This window comes from Misgurnus anguillicaudatus, chromosome 22 (assembly GCF_027580225.2).
Source record: "Misgurnus anguillicaudatus chromosome 22, ASM2758022v2, whole genome shotgun sequence".
Classification (NCBI taxonomy): Eukaryota; Metazoa; Chordata; class Actinopteri; order Cypriniformes; family Cobitidae; genus Misgurnus; species Misgurnus anguillicaudatus.
In genome coordinates, this window is record NC_073358.2 from 19,792,406 (window position 1) to 19,815,638 (window position 23,233).

General features: G+C 36.8%; 1 protein-coding gene across 6 annotated transcripts in view; it reads left to right on the top strand.

The window, feature by feature from the left end:
* The window catches only part of mef2cb (myocyte enhancer factor 2cb), an 80,859-nt gene that overhangs the window by 40,301 nt on the left and 17,325 nt on the right, over window positions 1-23,233 (top strand). For all 6 annotated transcript variants that reach the window (XM_055200172.2, XM_055200175.2, XM_055200176.2 and 3 more), the window contains one exon: window positions 8,528-8,731. In XM_055200172.2, the coding sequence (XP_055056147.1) occupies window positions 8,528-8,731 (204 nt within the window). The remainder of the gene's footprint in view (window positions 1-8,527; window positions 8,732-23,233) is intronic.

The window sequence follows — 23,233 nt, forward strand, 5'->3', positions numbered from 1 at the left end:
TAGTTTTGTGACAGTTTAAAATGCCGACGCGGTGTGGTGTAATTTGCCTGTTGAATTAGCGCTTTAAATCTGAACCGCGTGAAACAGCCGTCCAAGTTCAGAAATATAGATGAAACAACATGTCGCACTGATTCTAAAAATGACATTCTAAAAGAAAGACACACATAAGATTTACCTGTTTTATGATGACTTTTCTGTCGCTATTGCTGCTTCCTGAGTGGACATTTATAATCGTTAGATATTTTATTTTGGTCCGCTGTCTAAACTGAACGCGCGCCTTCAAACCTATGCGGCCACGCACGTGCACAACTTAAAGGGGAAATGTAACATTTTGTACATATATTTTATATTTTAAGCAAAAAATAGCTTGTCGTTAAACATCATTTGGCGGACCCCCTGCAGTTCCGTCACGGACCCCCTGGGGGCCGCGGACCCCCGGTTGAAGACCCATGGTTTAGGGGGTTTAACGTATACTTGCACAGAAACTGTTCACAGTAAAATAAAAAAGTTAATACATACTTACTGTCATGATATTCCACAACCACAAAATAAGAAGAATTTTCACATAGCCGAACAGTTAACAGTGTCCACAATTTCCATTGTTAGAAAAAATGCTCAAATGTCACTTTAAATAGGTCATAATATGTATCATTAGGTACAGTTATGTATACATTTGACACCAATATGTACCTTTGAGGTACTAATATGTACTCTAAACTCTGTACAAAGCTATACTTTTTGAAAGGGTAAAGCCACAGTGACTGCTGGGGTACATATTTTGAAAAAAAAATCTGACATTGTGTCATGTTCCAAAAACAATGAATAAAACCCACATAAATGGCAGCATTCACTCTAAATTCTGCTGGGTTATTTTTGGCCCGATGCTGGGTGGGTGTTGGACGGAACACATGTTGGATTAATAAATAGAACTATGCTGCATTGTTTCAATGCAATGCTGAGTTAACAACAGCCCAGCATGGGTTTGTTTGTGGTCCAGCATGTGTTTTGTCCAATATTTACCCACCATCGGGTTAAAAAAACCCAGCAGTCTTTTGATTTGCGAATTAAGGTTACATTTTAGTCTGGTCAGTTCAACTACAGTATTGAATGGCTTTAGAATATATGTGACTCTGGACCACAAAAGCAATATTTAGTAGCACAGGTATATTTGCAGCAAATGCCAAAAAATGCAATACAATTTTCTCAATATTTTGATTTCCTCGGATTCCAAATGTTCAAATAGTGGCAAACTATCTTGGCAAAATATTGTCCTATCCCAACAAACTTTACATCACTAGAACCCTTATTTATTAAGCTTTCAGATATTGTATATGACTTATGACTGGTCCAAGTTCACATATGCATTTCTGTTGGTTTGTAATCTTAGTAGATTGTGTTCTACAGAAAACAGTATCAGTGCACAGGTTTGAAATTGGTCAGCATTGGTCAATACAGAATTGTATGTTTTCCTTTAAAAATACTGTAGCCTGTTTCCTTGTATGACTTACTACTAAGCAACATGCAGAGATGCTTATAATTAGGACGGATGAAAAAAGAAAAGAAATAGAGAGAAGGGGGTGGGGGGGAGGCTGAGGTCAGGATGTTTTTGGCAATGCTATCGAGTTGCACAGAGAGCATCCTGTCTTGGTGTTATCACCATTCTCCTCTCCTTCTCAATATCTCCTACTCCCCCTGAACCAGACTTCAAGATCAGAGATTGATACAGGAAGGACACCTGATGAGAGTCAATGCCACAGATTTCCAGGTCTTGGGTTAGAAAAAGAAAACACAGAGGAACAAAGAAATTAATTTCCTTTAGACTGGTGGCCTTAATTTAAGGTTGAAACCTGTAAAAGAAACCGGTAAATATAGACATATACACAAATGTTTAACTGTGCTCAAATTTTAAAAGACAAAATTACCTGATAATGATGTTTTATAATCATTCATTGTTGTTTTAAACCTGTATGAAGTTATTCCATGGGAGACAACATTTTTAGCTTTAGTTCACCTCTGAGAATTTATGGTTTATTACTTGCACTGTACCAAATGTCATTTTGACTTCATAAAGATAAAATGATATTGACATAAAGTTTAGTTTGACACAAGCTATATACCAGCTTTTTTGTACTAACCAGAATAACAGCATACAGGTTTGGAGCAAATAATTACTTTTTAACTTACAGGGATTAAAATTCTCAATGCTGCATAGAGCTTTTGATCAGCAGAAAGAAGATGCTTTGCTGAAAAAAGCATCATAAATTGTAGTATATTTATAGAGTACATGCAATGTTAAACAGCTGGCACAGGGGTTATTATGACACCCTTGCTGCCATTCATTCGAGGCAGTTACAAACAACCCGGTCCTTTGTACTACAACAGAACCATGAAGACCGACATCACAAGACAAGAATGGGGGACATTTGACTTATAAAGAGTTTTTTCTTTTCTATTTCGTTTTTTTCTCTCCCCTCAAACCTAATGTGTTAAAGACGTGCTGTGGTTATGCATATTTTCACTTCCTCTTTAAGGAAACCTTTACAAACTAATGCCAAATAAACAAGAGACTGCTTCAATGGTGTCACCTTAAGCACAAAATTCTTTAGATATTTGTTGTATTTGATTATGCAAAAGCATCAAAATTTTGAACTAAAGCACCAAGGATTCCATTATTTGCTGAGCAAAGGATTGAATCACATATGAATCGCAATTCAGACTTCTAGTAATGCGCATTATTAAGCACTTGGTTGCATTAAAATACAATATTTGACAGTTCAGATACTAGTAGCAAAAGTGTCCACACTAGGCTGAGTTTGAGCGCAAATGTGCCATATTGACATCACAAATATGCAAATTAGTACATCAAGAGTCGATTCTGAATCCAGTCGAGACCCTTAGAATCGATTCATGAGGGTCTAATGATTCCCACGTAACAAAAGAAAGATCCGCGCACCGGGAGGCTCCCTTTTACATCATTTGTTGGAGTGACGTTTCGGGTCTCTACGAGGAAGGGTCGTGGAGACCCAGACGTCACTCCGGTGGATGATGTGAAGGGGAGCGTCTTGGTGTGCGGATCTTTATTATATATATTTATTTGATCCTGCGCCCGTATTTAATTTGGATGTGTGTGATTCTACCGTTTTGTCTAATGATTCCCACACCTAGTTTAAATTGTTGCAGAAATGTTTTAATCTAAGCATCAGAGAAGAGGAGGGTATGCATTTGTTGACTATAAGATGTAATAGTTAAGTCTACACACCAAACAAATGAGTAAAATCATAAGGTCACTTCTCTTCTGAACAGACCAGTTTTGATAAGCATGAATTTTCAAGTCTGGTCTATATAAATTAATGATGAGTTTGTGCTGGTCAAGCTAGTAAACCAACACAGACATATTCAATACACAAACCAACAGTGTGATACTGATTGACCAAAATCAGGTCTTTCTGGTGAAGCTGGTTAACCAATGAAATCTTAGTGGCTGGGCTATTTAAGAAATCTGGTGGGGATGCATCAGCATCCAAAACAAGAATCCAAGAATATTTGCAGATTTAAAAAAAAAAAAGATTTAGCCTTTTGTAGCCTGTTCCATTAAAAATGTTAAAGCATGAACAGAGGATAGACCAGAAATATAGTCTACTGTACAGACGCTCAGAGCTTAAATAAAAATTGCCAATACAATCTTGAAATAGTCCCAAAAATATTTGGTCCACCATAATCACTCTTAATGCATCTTAGGTGCTCTCAAATCTTTGGCCAATCTTTGGATGTTGTCTCCCATAATTTATTTACTGATATCACTTATTCCAGATTGGCAGTCTATCTATGGCCCTCCCTGCCTCTGGCGCCATGCACACTTTCGCTCTCCAGCCCACCTCCTGCAAACAGTTGTGCGGAGCACAGGCACCTACATCAGCCCTCCCTGGTGTTGACTAGCTGCCCAGGAGCTTAGACAGAGAGCTCAGGACCTGGCTTTCTTCCCCCCAGCCACTCAAACACTTTCCCTGGGCAGGTCACATGAAAAGACCCGCTGTGTCATGAAAGTGTTAGCTACATTGCTAACTAGAGCATGCTTACTGACTCATTTGCACACTGCTGAATATATTGCACAGACATAGAGATATTTAAGTTATTTAAACACAATTATAGTTAGTCAATAAATTTTTAGTTCAGAGAAAATCAGGTTAGAGTGGCTCCCCTTGCTTATCTGCATTGATCAGAGAACATGCTACTTCTAAGATGTTTTTTCCTAAGAATAAGAACAAAGTGTCACCTTAAGTTTTAGAAGAGGTCCCTGCAATATCACAAACTTAGATTTGACAAATGTATCAAGTTTTACCACATTATATTCTGTAAACCATTTTAAGGAGAAAAAGTTGAAAAAGAACAATAGCATGGATAATAATTTTAATAGGCACTCAACATGCATTAGATGCGCTCTTCACCCTTCAATCTGACTTGGCAAAGCAGGCAACCACACATTCTGTAGGCTGCTGTTACCTTTCTTTTCATCTTTGCTTTACGATGGTGTGATGGCATGGAGATGGAGTTTGAGCCTTCAGTGACATCAGAGGCATCTCTCCAATCAACAACGGAGAGGTGTAAAACAGTTTGAGTAAAATTAACAGCAAGAAAATAATGAGGCCCTCTGGGTATGCCATCACCCCTTGCACTTCGCTCCATGATTCCCACCTTTCTCTTGTGATCGTTACCTCTGTGCCTGTTTCCTCACGAAACACGCTGTACTTTTCATCTCTCTCTCTCTCTTTCTGTCTGTCTTTTGCTTCTATACCAACATTTTCTCCAAAATTCCTTTGCTTCTGCAAAGTCTAACTTCTCCAAATTTCTCCTCCTAGAATTTATTCTTTTGTTCCTCTTAAGCTAATTCTAATTCCACTTTTATTCTCGTTATTTTACGCATTTTCATTTTTATGCAGAATTTTTTATCTTGTTTTTTTTTTTTTTGCTGATGACCTTCAAAATACACATAAAATATGTGTTTTAGAATTGTAACCTTGGTCAGGTTATGAATCTAATGCGTAAATATCACATGACTGCTAAAGTAACATAAGCAGTATGTACAGTTCATTTGAAACGTCCCCAAAGCCTTATTTTCTTGATAGATAGAGAGTAGACACCAGAACCATTTATTGCTGTCTCTTAGGGATTTTGCTTAAATATGAATATTTACCAGCAGAATGTTTTTAGGGTTCAGCATATTAACCTCATGTAAACATGCCTAATGTGAAACAGACCCTACTGTCATAAGCATCTACTTGACCCACAGTGTGAGTGGAGAGATTTTGGGGAGCGTGGGTCGCATGGACCATGGTGCAGAGGCGAATGGTGACAAATGGACATTCATCCTTCCAGTCTCAGTCCTCTGAAGGAACTCCCCAGGGGAAAAAATGCACTGGAGGCGGGAAGCAGAAGCGAAGCCATTGTGAAGGGGAAGCTGTCAGGCACTTCCTGTTATGAGAGGAAATGCATAAAAATGTGCTTACTGACCTCCCCCCGCCAACTCCCCCTCAAACACACGCGTGCACACACACACACACACACACACACACACACACACACACACACACACACACACACACACACACATTCAGGCTAGGAATTAGACTGTTTCTATCTCTTCCTTTGCCTTTCTCATTTAATTCATTATTTTACCTTGGCAGTAGAAAGAGATTTTGATTTCTGGTTTCAGTTCAAGGGATGAAAAAGTTATAATCTTACTGTAGATTTTTTATGCGGGGGTCAGAGCTTTATGCAACAATTATTAAGAAACAGCTTACTGTAACATGTATAATGACACATGTATAATTTATGTGTGCAAACATGCCAGTTTGTCATGCATGAGGAGAATGTGTTCACATGATAAGGGCTTTACAGAGTTTGAAGAAACATCATGATTATAATGGAAGCATGTGGCTCTCACCACATTTGGGGGGGGGTTGCAAATAGCATTTTCTTCAATTAACACACTGGCTTAATGAAGGACCATGAGCTTTACAAATAACAAAGAATGAGATGTTGGACGCCGGTAGAGAGCAAAATATGAGGTAGAACATCATGACATTACAACCAGAGACTGGTTACGAGACAGAGAACATAGGCCTAATATTCACACTATACAATCATATTATGCTATCATTATATTCTCCTACTATCAGGTTGTTTCTTTTTGTTTACCTGAATCTGTTGTATCTATTACAATACAAATGTCTGCAAATGTCTTTGTACTGAAATCAATGCATATGGCACATCTATGACCAATAATATTTTAAGATTTGCCATTCCTAAATGGCACTCCTCATTAAAAGGAAAATGCATGAAACTTTTCATCATTAGCATTAATAAGATACAAGTAGTACCGCCGCTCCCTGTACGCAGAGTATGCAGTTGGAGTAGGGCACCAACTCCCCTGGGGGCACCATCTCGGTTGCTCAGAAAATACAAACCTTTTATTCTGGTAAAGATATCTATGCTAAAGACATTCGTTGTTTTGTAAAAGCTATGCCCTTATTTATTATTTAAATGAACACAACCTGCTTAACTGAATGCTTAAATGTTAAATCAGTCAAACACCTGTATTATTGAAAATATAACCATACATACCAACTTTTGATTTTGTTAATAGACATGTGTTGTTTGTGTTGCTGTTAAAGTACAATTATAAATGATAACCATAGCATTTTAATAAAGTTCTATCCTCAAACATTCTATAGTTGTGTGCGATTTTGTTGCTTTTTTAACTAAAGGAGGCACCAGTAAAAGTAAACTTAGGGCACCGATTTGGCCAGCACCTGTGTTTCGGCCAAATACATACATGTAGGCTAAATAAAATATAAAAAGGTGATTTTTTTTAGGGCCAACATGATGGATTTGTGAAGTATATTGGGTCACTGTGGGTGTGGGTGTCATTGCTAACAGTTGTTTGACCACACAGATTTATTTAAGTTCTTTTTATCTCCATATCTTTGTATGTGTGGTTCAGCTTCCCTTTTTCAGTAAAGCTGACCACTGCACATTGCTACATTTAATTTAGATGTGTGAATTAATGCCCGTCTACATTATTTGTTATTTAGATGAGCCACAATTTAAAGTCTGTTCCTCATACACAGTTCGTTTTCTTCCTGTCTTCTAAACGTGCTGCTATACTGGAAGTCAAATATACCAGACTGCAGATCTTTGGCTTAATCTTACCACAGTTGCCAAAACTTTAACAAGAAATTGCTAAGCCACAGTATAGAGCAGGGGTAGGCAACGTCGGCCCTGAAGTGCTGATGTCCTGCAGATTTTAGCTCCAACCCTGATAAAACCTTGCCTACCTGTAGTTTTCAGGTGACACTTTAGACTTTGATTAGCTTATTTGGGTGTGCTTGATTAGAGCTGGAGCTAAACTCTGGACTGACGTGTCCTACCCCTGGTATAGAGGCTTTCTCAGGAAGCCTGTGCCTCTTACTTCAGTTTTATTTTGTAGAAAAAAGATCTGTCAAACATCAGCTTTTTAACACAAGAACCTAATCAACCTCTTAATAAGATACAGTCAATACACAAGTACTGATAAATCATTAAAAAATATGTAACTACTGTAACAGTTGTAGATGTAATATTAAGAGGTACAGAGTTCATTTTGAAAAGCAATTGCGAATTATTAGATCAGAAGCACACTTTGAAAAGCCTCAATATCCACAGCCAGTGATGAGTTAAAGTTTTACATTTAGAGAATACTTGATTTTAAAATCAAAACCCATTTGAACATAATTTACAAGGCCTCCATCTTTATATTGCATTTAACATACCAGAAAAACTAAATAGTTTCACCATGACAACAGCAGAAACAAATTAGTGGCATCAAGAATGCAATACCTTATGCTAATGCATGATAATTTTCTTTTTTAGCTAATTGCTTTGGTGATTTTAGTGAACATAATGTCTTCTATAATATTGTACACTTTAATTTTATGTAGAAATTGTCATGAATGTGTTTCAATTTAGGAGGTACATGTGGACAACAATCAAGAGGTGAAGAGTTTAGTGGTGTGGCCCTTAAAGTTCCCCTTTTTCTGTTGTTTGTGTCATGATGTAGGGTTTGATCTGAGGGTCTGTGTATGTGGTTTGTCATGCTTTAAAGTGTTCACGAAGCCAACAAGATCAGAGAAATGCTTCTTATTTTTAATGCTGCTAATTTAGATGAGAACATGCACTGAGAAGTCATTAATAGTCTCATAAACACTCCATGGCAATGATGATCAGCCCCAAATTCCAGATCATTTGATAGAACACAAAGAAAAATAATAGGGAAGTAAACAAAAAACAGCATTGATTTTTACAAAGAAACACTGTATTTAGGACAACTTAAGAATTTGGATATTAAAAAGAATGAACATGCTGCGCAATCACATATTCACAAAGGAATTAATCACAGATTCAAGGATGAAAACATTGTTTTGCGCTACACTGTTTATACAGCCTATGAATTTTGATTGACCTTTTTCCCCTTATTCTGTTTTTTTGTTAGGTGACGTTCACAAAGAGAAAGTTTGGTCTGATGAAGAAAGCTTATGAGCTGAGCGTGTTGTGTGACTGTGAGATTGCCCTCATCATCTTCAACAGTACCAACAAGCTGTTCCAGTATGCCAGCACAGATATGGACAAAGTGTTGCTTAAATACACCGAGTACAATGAGCCTCACGAGAGCAGGACCAACTCTGACATTGTGGAGGTGTGTTTTTCACAACTACATGCACTTATTTTACAGTATTGGTAAATGTTAAAACATGCTTGCTCAAATAACACAACCTTTTGCCATGATCTATATCTGACAAAAAACAACTCTTGACCGACAGACCTTATATAGACAAACTCAGCCACATGCCATACTGTAGACAATGAATCATCCCTATGATAGTTACAATACACAGTGGGGAAGCTACTTTAAAACTGTAGTTAGAAAAGCTACAAGCTACTTATCAGTAAAAGTAGTTAAAGTACAGCCAAGTTACCCATTGGAAAAAAGTTACTATAAAAGTAGCTAGTTACATTAAAACTACTTTTTTATGGTAACATTTTATTACAAATAACTGAATAATTGTTAATAATTGAAAATAAAGAATATTTTAAGAAAAGGATTTGGGGTTTAAAACAATGTAATGTAATACTGTTGGTCTAGTAATACACAAATATTTATCTCAAACTGACAGTTGCAAATGCAACTGCAAATGAATAGGCACAAATAAGAAAAAAAAAGAAAAAAACTTTTTAAATGACTAGAAACACTATTATTACAGGTTTTTACAATAATATTTATAAAAAGTTATTAATATTTATTATCAACAAAATAAGATATAATTAAATCATTGCCTATGTGGTTTGATCTTCCATATCTGGATATATTTTTCTGTTTGATTGGCAGATGTTTTGCTAAAGCAGTGGCGCACTAACACAATGTTAGTGTCCTTATAGGTTCTGTGGAGATTATATTTTGGCTAACCACTATAGTTTAGGTGATCAGTGGGAAATATGGATTCATCACTGCAATTAAAATAAAAATATACATTTGATATAAAAGCTATGAACCAGGATAATTCATTTAAAATGGCTATTACTTGTATGTGCTTGAAGTTTTCTAGGCAGACCAACAAATCTTTTGTCTGCACAGATTACATACGAACGTGTACACTTTACCATTTGTGTCTTTAAGAGACGTGAGCTTGGACAAATAAGGCCATGACCAATTAATCTTTACATCGTCAGATTCTGCCATACGCACAACTGGCGCAACGTCATAGAATGTCTCTGAACAGGTTCACGCCCACTTTTGGGGGAAATCGCACTAGACGTTCCATTGGCTTCCATTCAAAATAGCGGAACAAAGCAACCTACGTACACAGCCGGCAGGCGTAAATAACTTATGAAATCACTCAGATTGAACATGTTGGGTAGTTGTCTGTCCACCCTGCCTGCCATAGAGCGCGAAAGATGAATTAGCATATTTAATTTGGTCGGTGTGGGGACATGTCTCTTTCATTCTCGCGGCGTCAAATTTGTGTAACAACGCTCCCTATTGGCCAGAGGTGTCCTACCCGGACATTAAACTCGTACCTCATCGAGTCAACAGGGAAGCAAGTGAATGATTTTACTTCGTATTTGAAAGTTATTTCGTATTTATTTATTATGTCTTTATATTTAGAGTAATGAGTGCACTTTTCCGTCCAGCCATACAACTAACTGGCTTAGCGATATTTCCAGCAATCACTGGATGGCGTTGTTGCACGGGTTTGACGCTGTGGGAATGGGGGGGACATGTTTTTGTGTTGGCCAAATTGAGTGTGTTGGTGTGTCTTTCGCGCTCTGTGGCGGGCGGGGTGGACGGATGGGTACTCGACGTGTTTGGTCTGAGTGATTTCGTGGGTTGTTTGCGCCTGCCGGCTGTGTTAAAACGTTGCTTTGTTCCGCTGTTTTGAATGGAAGCCAATGGAAGCGCTGCTTTTTTATCCCCCGAAAAGGGGCGGTGACGAAATTTACATTCAAGTTCCCGGATGTGCCGGTAGTCCGTATTTTGGCTCGCTCCATCATGGACATAATAATAGGATGGGCTTGTCAATTTACTACTGCATGTTCTTTACGTAATCAGATGATCTCTGAAAAAATGTGTGACAGAACAATAGATGGCTGTAATGAACAAATTTAGTTTCTGATCTAAGAAAAGAAGAAGACTCTACTGTGCTGCTCAATTTCATGAGTTTTTAGCGTTTGCTGCATTTCTTCTAGTCACAACCCTGCTCAAGGAATTGCAGGCAAAGCTTTGTTACAACAGAAGCGCCTGGTTGCGCTACACAGCTACTTGCTGGATAAAGTATTAAACTATTGTAAAAGTAATTTAAAAAAAGTAATTAAAAAAAGTAACTGAACTATCTATGTGGCAATACATCCCCAACACTGACAATACATAACTGGATCTATTCCGTGTCATGCCATATCTCATTTCGTGCAACGTGATCTCATGAGAATACGTGTGTATTTTTACGTTTCAGTGTGGTTGTACAATACGTACATTTACTTACGTTTAAAACACATTGAAACGTACAATATCAACTTTTTGACAGGACTTATAGGTAAATTATTTACGTATTTACAGCTTTACAAACGTACAAATTTGTACGTAAATTATTCCTATTCATAAATATTAAAATCACGGGCATTGGCATTTCTTACTCATAACAATGACATGTTTTCAGTCATATTTTCTGACTTATTTATTTAAGACAGTTTACCCATTTACCTAAATGATTATGATATTCAGAGAATCTCACAATATTTAACATTTTAAAACTAAAATTAATAGCATTTCTGTATTTATATTTATTTTGTTTGCCATGACACACAAAAACGCGTTTTCTCCTCCTGTCTTCTATGCATACGTTATTATTACTACTAAGCAATAATTACAACAAAATACAACATAAATTCACAAAAGATGTTACTTTTATTCATTTGCTGTAATCCACATCTTTAAAATTCATACGATTGCGAGGAACAGATCCAAATTCAGCCCTTTCTCCAGCGATTTTGATCCGAGTTCTCATTAGCAACCGTAAAGTCAGATCGCGCGTTCGTTAAGCTTTATGACACATTGCTTTACGGCAGTGATATCAAAAGCTCATTGGCTCTTTGAGTGCCACGTGACATATTTGTGTCATTTCCATTTCCGTTGGTGTACGTTTGAAATTAAAAAAGCGCGCCGTGACAGAGGGAAGCCGGATCAACGCTGATCAAACTCTTGGATTAATAACTTTAATACTTCTCTTCTTTACTTTACTTCATATACTCCAGAGAGGACCTTGGCTGCAGCACATCGTCATTTTAACTACTTTTGGTACTGATTTTAATATTCGCAATAAATAAGTTGTTGTGATTACACTTGTCTGTCTGTTATGATTTTTTAAACAGTAACGTTAAATGATTTTAATAAACTGTTTTGCGTAGGACTGTAGCACCTTAAATTGTCTTTGAATGCTATATTGTTACTAATATGTTCCTAAACATATCTGTCCGTTATGTTGCATAATTTTAAAAGAATACATTACGTATTTAAACATTTTGTATAAAAAGAGTTTGGGTTTAGGGTAAGGTTTGGGGTAGTTTAAGTGGTAACATATCGTTAAAATGGTTAAAAAGAAATTATACAGCAATCTTTATGGAATGAAAGATACATTAATGTTTTACGTTTATTAGCTGTCAAAACGTAATAATGCTACGTTTAAATGTTGTAAATATGTCTACATTGTACGTTTAAGCATCTTTTAAACGTATAAAAAATAAGTTTTTTGTTGTTTAAAGTTACGTGTAAATACTACGTATTAAAAGTGAGACCAGGCTGCATTTCAATGTGTTCATTTTGGATGGCAACTGCATAACGCCTAAATTCTCCAGTCAGCATAATGCTTCTAAAGGGACATTTGAGCCTTAACCCATCAGGGGTCCGTTTCAATAAGGAGGTTCAACCAACTCTGAGTTTAAACTTGAACTCTGAGTTGATTTACTCTGAGATAGTAAACTCTTGAGTTTTCGGTTACAGAAAAGCTGATCTGAGTTAGTACAATCGACTCTGAGTAGGTTGACTCTGAGTTAAGCGCGTGCACAGCCACAATGAAAAGCCATCATCAATGGAGCTCAGATATTACGATTTACCATGGCAACAGCACGTGACAAAGAGGTCTTAATCATTTTTACTACTAAAACTGAAAGTGTTCCTACAAGTGTACAGCAACTACGAGCATATATTTTAAAGAAAAGAGTTGTTTTTGTAAATTGCTACTCTAGTAAATGCGTACATTTAATTTTTCATCACAGTTAAAATATCAGAAGTAAATAAAGTGAGGACTGTACGTTATTATATTCATTTACATGCACATGCAATCCCATGGACAAAAAGATGACAGCAGCTCAGCTAAAATAAAATTAAGCATAATACTTTGTCATATAAGGCTACGAACTTTACAAATGTTTGTCATGAATAAAACTAAAATTCGCCCAGCCGGGATTCGAACTCTGATCGCCGACGGTACGTCTGGCCCAACTATTACACACAGCACTACCCACTAGACCAGCGATAATGACGAGTGGATATGTAAGAAATGTCAAGGCAACTGTATAAATGTAAGAGCACCACAAAGACTGATATTAGTCATATAATGATATTTATATATCTAAAATGACTGCAAAAAATAATAATTTCGCTCACATAAATGTAAGCGAATATGACAAAAAACACTCGGGGTCTCAAAATCCTCTCGGGACATAAATTTAACTTTCTACAAATGAATGCAACATCATCATCTACAAGATTCTCTATAAAAGTACATGACATTTTAGTCACTAAGACGATCTATGCACCTAAGTATATCATATTAGCTTTACAAGTCGTTTCAATTTACTGTTTTAATTTTTTTAGTTGAAAGTTTAGTGTAATATATAAAAATATAAAGTCGTAAGTTAAAATGGTTTGCACTGGCAATTTTAATTATAACTTAAAGACAGCTAAATTTTTTTTTACAGTGTACATGATAAAAATGTGCACAATGAATGAATGTACTAAAGCAACTAACAAGATTAAACACCGCTACTCCTTTAAAAATGGGGAGGAGACCACAAGAAACTTTACAGGATAAAACCTTCTCCCGACCAGGTTAGGTTCAGAGAGTATGTTACTCTGGAAACAGACTCTGAGTATAAGTTACCTCTCCTTCTGAAACAGGCTTGACCTACCCCGCTGTCTCAGGTTTAACCTACCTCCCTTTTTGAAACTGAAAACTCAGAGTTTCCCTTATTTCGGGGTTAACAAACTCAGAGTTTTCACTTAACCACCTTTCTGAAACGGGCCCCTGTTGGCTCGTGCTTTTAAATCTAAGCTCAGGTCAAGTTGTCTAAGCGACTATCCAAAAGCATGTTAATCACCAGTAAGCTGGTTATGTGTGCTTTTTTAAGAGAAGCAAAAAAGTCTTAAAAAGCAATAATGTAATACTGTATGGGTTGATAAGAAGGTCTTTGGGGCTTTAATAAGGTTTCATCTGGCCATTTAATAGATGCTAACATCACAAATAAGCATAAGATAAATTACCATAGTTTAAGATTGCTGAGATCTGCTGGTTAGTTAGTTTGTGTGCAATCCACAAAGTTATTTTAGTTTAAAGCCACTCATTTACTTTTCAAATGAGTCAGACAAAAATGTTTGTCTCTTTACTTCCCTTTTCACACTAAGAGTGTTATTCCTGCTCACTCTGTGGGCTTTGTGTCATCTACATTTTATATGTCTCTACACTTTTTTATTCACTTAATAATTTATTGTATTTATACAGTAAATTCAGCAAGCTTTCATATGCATCAACTGAATCACAAAAATATTTACTTTCAGTTTGCTTGTTGCACTACGGAAATGCACTCTCATATGCAAGGATGGGTTTTTGGAAATGTTATTATCGTTCAGCATGTCAATAGGGTTGCCCTTAAGTCTTCATATTTTAAGCTCAGACCTTGAGTCAAATTTAAGGGACAGGTTGAAAACTCAATGCATAATTATTAAACTGCACTCCAAGCATAAGCAGCAGCATGCGCACTAGAGGACGGACTCCATTTGTATAAACGAATGCTACATGTTTTGTGAATTCTTAGTAGGTTGAATGTGTTACTGTAATTCATATTGGAATTCTCAGAAACCTCTATGTGAGTTGATTCTCAGAATGTGATTAAACAGAATATTTCGTTTTATAGTGTATTGTTGTACTGTACAATGTACCACAACCCGTACTTTATAAAGTTTGGAAAAAACAATAATTTAAGACTTTTGTGGTTACAATAATTTCCAGGTAGAGAGTAATGGTGCCCAAAGACTTGTTTTAACATAATTAACAACTTTAGAGTGTTTAGATCCAGTTAACCGTAATTTCTGCTTGAAGTCTGAAAATCTAAAGGTAGCTCAAAATACAAAAATGGGTTGAACTGTCATGACTTTTCTAAATCTTCCCAAGAATTTGTATTAAAAAGTGAAGAAAAGTGTCTTTGCTATTATTTACTCATCAGAATGCGAGGGCTTAAAACAAGTGCTAAACACTATGGTGAGAACCAAAATTTAAGGAAGATAATCGGCACACAAATATCGAAAAGAGGTACGAATAAAAAAAGAGCATAGCGAAACAAACTGCTACAATTGCCAAGCAACAGCTTTAGTGCCGTTTTTTCCAATTTTTTGTTAGAGAAATCGATTTGAAGGTGGCTAAAATGCCACTCTAACTGGATTTGTCGGTGAAGTGTTGAGCTCCTGCAGGGCCCCGTTTTTCTGCTGCTAGGTTACATCACGGCCAGGGGATGTGGGCGGTGGGAGGTAAAGAGGAACAAAGCAGACTTCCTGTTGTGATGGCAGGATGGGGACGAGGCCTTGGGGTGGGCCAGAGGGAGAGCGCAACATAGGGGTATCAGTGCCATAGTGCAGCTTTGAGCTTTAGAGTGTAAGAGGGTTTATGCGTGCATGTGTGTGCAAGAGAGAAATACACATTCGACTACATGTAGACTATAGACAGTCTCAGATGTGTACTGTACTTATCATTGTGTACTGTACTTATCAGTAGAAAATACACTTACAGACACACAGAAACACAAATGCAAGCATTTATTCCTGTTTTTGCTTGGAGTGCCTGTGGGGTGCAGTGGGAGGATAAGGAGAGGCAGGGGAGCCTGGTACAGCGTGTGGGCGTCTTGAAGAGCAGCCTGCTACATTAGCAATAAAGCTTCATGTAATTAGCATGTCTTTGGTTGATAATTAGCGTTGTTGGGAGAGAGACAGTGAGAGGGTTGCCCAGCCTCTTTAGCTCTGTTTATGAGAGGCTATGGGCTTTTGTACCCTACTGCACTCTTTATGTTGTTATCTTCCATTTCACCCATTTTTATCTCAGGCAATCAACCAAAATGTGCGCTGTCGTGCTGGTCTGGTTCTGGCATTGGCATATTAAAACATACAAATGTGAGTTAGGAGAAATAAAAACAGAAAGGTAACTCACTTAGGTAAAGTAAGCTTTCTCAGTTGTATCTATATTTGCATTAAAATGGTCTGATTTATGAAATTTTGATATCACTCAAAAACTCTCAGTCATTGTAACATTTGAATGTAGGCAAAAGGTGGGAATGTCCAGGCAATTACACATTCTTGAAACAAAAACAAATCCGTGATAAAGATAATATTTAGGTCGGGAGCAACAAAAACAACAGCATGCTGTGCAGTGCATTCTTTATTTGGCAGATGATAAAAAAACGTACAGACATATTTTTTTTATAATGCATTTGGCTCATGCATACCAACATTTAAGCTAAGAGAGGTGGTATCTGAGAATATACATACACACCCATCTCTCTTTTTGTTCAACACATAGTTAGTAAAACACAGAAGGAACATAAAGGATTTATACTTTTTTATTTTCATATTAATTTTTTGTAATAATTTAATACTATTTTATTTTTTTGAGCCATGAAGTATGAAACAAATAGTAATCATAAAAATTACATACATCCCCACATATCACAAATTAGAATAATTGTAATCTTTAGTATGGAGAAATCATATATTCTTAAAAAAAAAAAAAAAAAAAAAAAAAATAAATATATATATATATATATATATATATATATATATATATATATATAATAAATCAGCAAACAAAACCATTATTAACCCAACACTCAGAAAATGCCTGCTCCAATTAATAGCTTTTATTTTGCTTGCTGATAAACAAAACCTGGTCATAAAAAGTGAAAGGCCACAATGGTTCAAATGCTCAACAAAGTCTTTATCGTCAGTTTGATTGCTAATTTGTAAACACTGATTAAGCTTCTTATATTTTGTTATACATATTTTTAAATTGCTTCAGCTATTTTTATTTAATTAGAAATCAAAGAAATAACTAGATAACAAATAGTATAGAGGAAAAAGAGGTTGTGGATGCATGCTTAACTCACCTCATCACATGGAGCAGAAGTGTGAACATGACACAAACACTTAGGAAAGAGTTTGCTAAACCCATCCTATTGTAGATTAGCCCTATCTGAACATTCACCCTTTAATCTCCTCGCTTTTTTTCACCTCCACAACTTCTGAATGAATCGGCAATAGAAAGGAAGGCGTTTAGCCACACGCACAGGGAGACAAACGGAGTGAGAGACACAGTGAGGGAGGCTGGTGATTATATCCAAAGGTCACACTGTTAATGACTACCTGCTTGGTTAATGAGATTCCACAAACCTCCCTCACGATGTTTCGCCCTCGTATGTGTTGCAGTGCGTGGAGATGTGTGAGAAAGGTTGCAGGCGTCAGCCTTCTCTCAACTTGCATCTGTCTAAAGTTGAAGGAGGAGAAAAAATAAAATGAAGAACAGCTTAGGTTCATTAAACGTCTGGGAGAATGCTTAATGTGGACAAGGTATACCAATTAACTGAATTTCATTTTTGTTTCTCTTTAAAGTAGCAGTAAAGAGTTAATTAAGTGATATGTTCTGTGTAAAAAGCTTACACATTAGCAGACTGCTCCAGTAAAATATTCCCCACTTTCTTTCTTACTAGTTCAAGAAATCAGAGATCAGAGAGAACATTAGCCTAAAGCGGTTTTCTCTTAGACTCAATGAGCATTTATTTAACTTACAAAGGCCTGCTATGATATAACACACTGACATAACTGTGTCCCATTACAAACAAGCACACATCAGACAGATGAAAATATTTGTGTATACCACCATAATCCAGCACCGTGCACACGTATATGCTTTTAGCATCGGCTCATGCGATGAGTCAGTATGTTTACAGCAATTTGCCTTGTGATGTTTGGGCCATGTTTGGGTCCACTAACACAATCCTACTGTAAAGTAGAGCCAAAAAAACTTTTTTTACTTGCTTATTGGCTTAAAGGTGCTATTTAAAAGAAGGACATAATCTTTCCTATAATGCCTGTATAGATAAAAGAGAGAATTTTTAATACATTGCACTATTTTAAGCTTTAGGTCAATAACAAAATATAATGGATAATTGTGTTTACAATTTTTATCAGATTGCAATGTGTATAAAGACATCTTGATTTTAAATGCTTATAATATTGCATTATACATAAGAAATTCACACATTATACAGGTATTACACATAACTACAATAAGTTGATTTTGCTCACAGGTCATGAGATTTTGGTCTTCACAGCACAAAACCATGTTTGTATTCTTACAGATCTTTGACATGTTGCAAAATGTCTGTTAAATTTGACATAAATGTGAGACCTTTCCTCACCCTTCAAAGCAGTTCTCTTCAGGCAGCGAGTTAGTGAAGCACCAACCTCAGACTCAGGACACAGCAGGTTGACCCCACAGTCCTAGAACTTGTTGAACTTTGGCATCATGGCTGCTGGATGTCGATGAGGAAAAAACAAGAACATTTGTTTTCTCTCTCTCTTATTCTGTTTCTCTCCATCTAAATCTCTTGTGTTTTCTCTACACTTCCCTCTGATTGGAAACAGCTGCAAAGCGTCTACGGCAACACTTTAAAAATGAGTGCATTTCAGATGTGTCCAAATTAGTAGCCCCCTCCCTTCCCCCTTCCTCTCTACTTTTGAGTGTGTTTTTTTTAGTATCCTTCCCCTAATAAATGTCTCCAAAAATTTAAGTGTTCTAAAAATAGTGTGCTGCGTTGCTAAATTTAGCGCTTGGCTTATTGCACTGGCAAAGCAAATGGAGAAGAATAGGCGTAGAGAGGAGTGAGTAAGCGAGACTCTATTCATTCAACAGCTTGTAAGGAGACCTCTAGTGAACTGCCGCCCTAGAACCTCAGCCCTCCCTTCTGCCGCCAGACCTGGGGGTGCCACTGAACATTTAATCCAGAGGATAGAAGCTGATATTATTATTTATTTAGTTTAAACAAAATAAAATAAAATAAACTCTCCCTAAAAAGGAAAAGGCATAATTGGAAAGTGTATGTTTTAGGTCCTGGTCACCATTTTTTTAATGCTCCCGCAGTAGTACCACATTTAATATCACAGTTAATTAAAATAAATAGTAAAATGGTGCTTTAAATGTCTTAAAACTTCCCAAAAGTATTTCATCCTTCCATCAATTACTCATATATAGTAGTATTTAAAAACACTTCTGATTTAGTAAATTAAAAAAAAAAAATCAACACACATAACACCGGAGTGAAAGAAACAAGACTGTCCCTTATACTATCAGTGGAAAATGGACAGTCTATTTCTGTATGTGGGTGTAGATGGCAGCGGCCCCACCCACAGGGCTTGAAGGGTGTGGAAACACAAGGTCATGCCAGAGAGGTCAGGTGCCTGCACATTATTCCTCAAAACCTTCTGCCCCTTCCTGTAATGCAGCTGTGTGATAAGAACCCCTCCAGACAAAGGCTGATAACTGATGTCTGTGTGTGTGTGTGTGTGTGTGTGTGTGTGTGTGTGTGTCCAAATAAAAAAATCATAGCCCTTGAATATGAATATGTGGGTGTGTGTACATATTAGGTGTCCTTCTGTGTGTCCAGAAGTAAAAAAGACTTAACAAGCATGTTTCAAATGGAAAAATGGCCATGGTATAAGCATCCCTTTATTTAGCTGGACTGAGTGCCATTGTGTGCATGTATTAGATGGTCCATTAGGTCATATGAATGAATCGACTGTCTTACTAATACAGCCATCCAGAGAGAATATGAGATGACACACTTTACAGTCATGTACCATAATCGACTGACAAGCTCATGAAAAACATGCCACAATGTTCTACATCACATCACGCTATTTTAAAGGTGATGGTTGTGATTTTCTGTACACCCTCAATATACAACCATAGCATAAGGATACAAATCAACATCTTATTTCTTTCTTTCTGAATTGCTTTTTGAAGAAGCCCCTGTACTTTCGTAAAGTTATTTGCAAGTTAACAATTGTCTTTCTTCCTTCCTTCCCTAAATGAATTTGGGGTTTGTCCTACATTTGTCTATTTTGGCCTTTAGACAGCTGTAATCAGAAGCTTAAAGTATGGCATTACATACTTAAAGGGGTAATTTCATGCAGAACCAAACTTTATTTGATCTTTTAAGACAAATTAGTTAATTGTGTTGAAAACATACAGCAACTTTCATAACTAAACCCTGATCTGAAAAGACATTTATTGAAACTAATCAGAAGTGACTCACCTGCCACTCTGCATATCCTTCTGAAAGATCCCAGTGTTTGTATCGCTGTATCCTATTTCAGGCACAGCAGCAAAAAATCCTTTTAATTCTAAGCATCAATAAAAAATAGAGTGGAAAATATTATTTAAAAAATAGTAAATAATACAAAATGTATGTATATTGAACTATTTATATATTAAACATTTTAATGAAATAAATAAAGATTCTTCTGTGATACACTACCTCACATTATCATCCACATTAGTGTCTCATTATTTTACACATGTAAAAGAATGCTCAAACCACACTTAATTAAATGGTAGCTTCATTCATTTCACTCCAACCATCTGTTTCCAATGAGGTCAAGACAGACTGGCTCACTCACAAGTTTTGCACTTGTGTATTCAACAGGAGCAAAAAACTCTGTTTGATCAAAGTATCAAATCAAAGCCCAGAGTATGTGGTGAACCTATCTGTGGAAAAACGGGTTGAGTGCAATATTTTTTCCGTAGACATCCATCAGCTCTGTCAATCAGTCAATCAGCTTTCTCTCAGCACATGCAGGCGAGGCCGCACATCTAGTACAAGCTTGCAATGAACACACAGAGGCTGAAGAGCATTAACTCTTTTGCTGCCAGCATTTTTCATGATTTTTACAAAAGTTTAATGCCTTCCAGAGAATTCTCCTTTTTAAATATATAAACATACAATATATGAATTAAAAGAACAGACCCTCTGCTTTCAAACAAAAAAATCTGTTTCATCCTACCTTCATGTGTTCTGTTTTTATCACCTCTCAAATATGTGTAGGTTTCATCAAAACACCAAATTTTGAGCAAAAAGCTGAGATAATTCCATTTTTGTGAAGGACTTTTGATAGAGATCAGATGCAGAGCGACATACATGGACATACTTAAAACAGACATACAGCAGGGCAGTACTTCCGGGTTTTATAAGTTGCGGAATAGCGGTAATAACGGTATTGCAGATTGACGAGATAACTCGTCAATGGCGGGGAAAGAGTTAAGTTACATCTATTGTTTAAATGGGACCAAATCAAAAGAATCAAAATTACAGTAGTACTAAACAAATTGTAAGCAAGTAGAAACAATAAACAGCCAGAATAGAGTTCTGAGTGAAATTATGCCTTTTTTAGTAAACCACTAATGTGAGATAATGAAAACAAATGCAGATGTTCTGTTGTACCTCAGAGTACCTCAACAGTGCAAGATTAGCAAATAACAGCCCAATGATTATCAGTGCATGTTCTGTAAATCTGTTGTAAGAGGTGTTGGCACACCTCAGATGCCCCATACAACTAAAGCAGTGGCTGGATTTTTAATGTGTTGCCAGGCTTGTGAATACAGTAAACAAAGATTGCCTATGTTATCTCCTGGTCTCGAGAGGCTAAGTGTTAAATGTGGGCTCCTCTCCAGACCTCTCTGCAACCTACCAGCTTTATCCCATTAAATAAAACTAATATGTGCAGGAGAACCCCTTCAGAAAATAACCCTTAAACCGAGAAATATGTCTGGGTCAGTGTCTCAGTGCAGTCTGGCCTGGTTTATACTATACATTTAATTGAGTATCAGTAGATAATGGTCAGACTTTGAAAAGCGGCCAGAGACAACCATTGGTAGTATAGGTCTTCAGAGAATCGTCTTTGGCTTAAGCTGAAGTCTGGCAAGATTACAGCTGGAATTGCAAGGCCATAGTTGATATCAGTCCATTATGTAGGCTTTAGCCCAGGGAGGGATTCATGACAAAATGAACCAAGAGAGGCGATAAGGAGTTTAATGAGAAACATACCATTAAAGATCTCCTTTTTTCTCTCATTTAGCCTCCTTTCCTTCTCTGTTCTTCACCATCCCCCACGTGCACTTCCCTGCAGCTCCATACTGCATGTGCATTTTGTTTTTATATCAGTCACCCTCCCACAACATCCCACACCCCACCTGGCCATTTTCTACTTTACAGATTGATTACTTCTCATCGATAATGTTTTGGATGAAAGATTGCACGGTTTCATTTTGAGAGGCTATTAAGGCGTCATAATGTTCTTGCTCCTTGATCCAAATACTGAATGCTTGTCATCTATTGTATTTTATTTTTAGACCTACAAACTAGAGATAAAATTGTTGCAGTTCCTACTTGGGAAATCAATTACACTGGCCATGTATTTTGTCTCCTTTTAGAATCCTTCTATAGAGGCATTTTATGTATTTGGTATTATAGAGTCAAATCAAATTGGACGAGTTTTGGTGAATTATGGCCATCTTATGGAGGTATTATCTCTGGTTGACTACATCACTCTACCTATTCAACCTTCAGAGCAAAATGTATGTGTGTTTGTCAAGTTTGCAGTGACAGGTGCGGACACTCTGACAGGTGCACATGTCTGGAATGACTGGCATAGTAGTGGCGGACCTTCGGGGGGTTCACAGTGGCTGCACACTGAGTCCTAAACTGCCAATCCCTGCTTGAGCACTCACTCAACCAGCATGTCTTCACATCACTATGCTATAGTCTACTTTGCCTCTTTGCACTCCACTGCCTCAGATTAACGGCAGCCTTGCTACACCATAATCTTCTTCCCTGTTACCTATGCAATGCAATTTCTGCTAGTTAGGGGGCAACCTGTTATTTAAGGTAAAAAAAAAAACTTTTGAAGTGAACTTCTGCCCAGGACACAAAAAAAGTGATATCATGTGGAGTTTTAAATGAAAGCTCAACTGTAGCACATTTATCTAATCCTGCCAATCACCAACTTTTAGCTTTCAGCTTTTAATTTCTAATTTATTTTATAAGACCAAATCATAACTTTGAGCTCAAGGCAGATATATTTACCTTTATTCAGAAATTCGTCAAAAATCACTAATGGATTTATGTGTAATGATTAAAAATAGTACTTTTAAAATATCCGTTTCTAATTTTTATGCCATTTTTCGTTTGGATCACACCATACACATGTGCCGGTATTCGCCTTCAAATTATTTAATCAACTCATTACTGTATATAAAAAGAAAGAAACAAA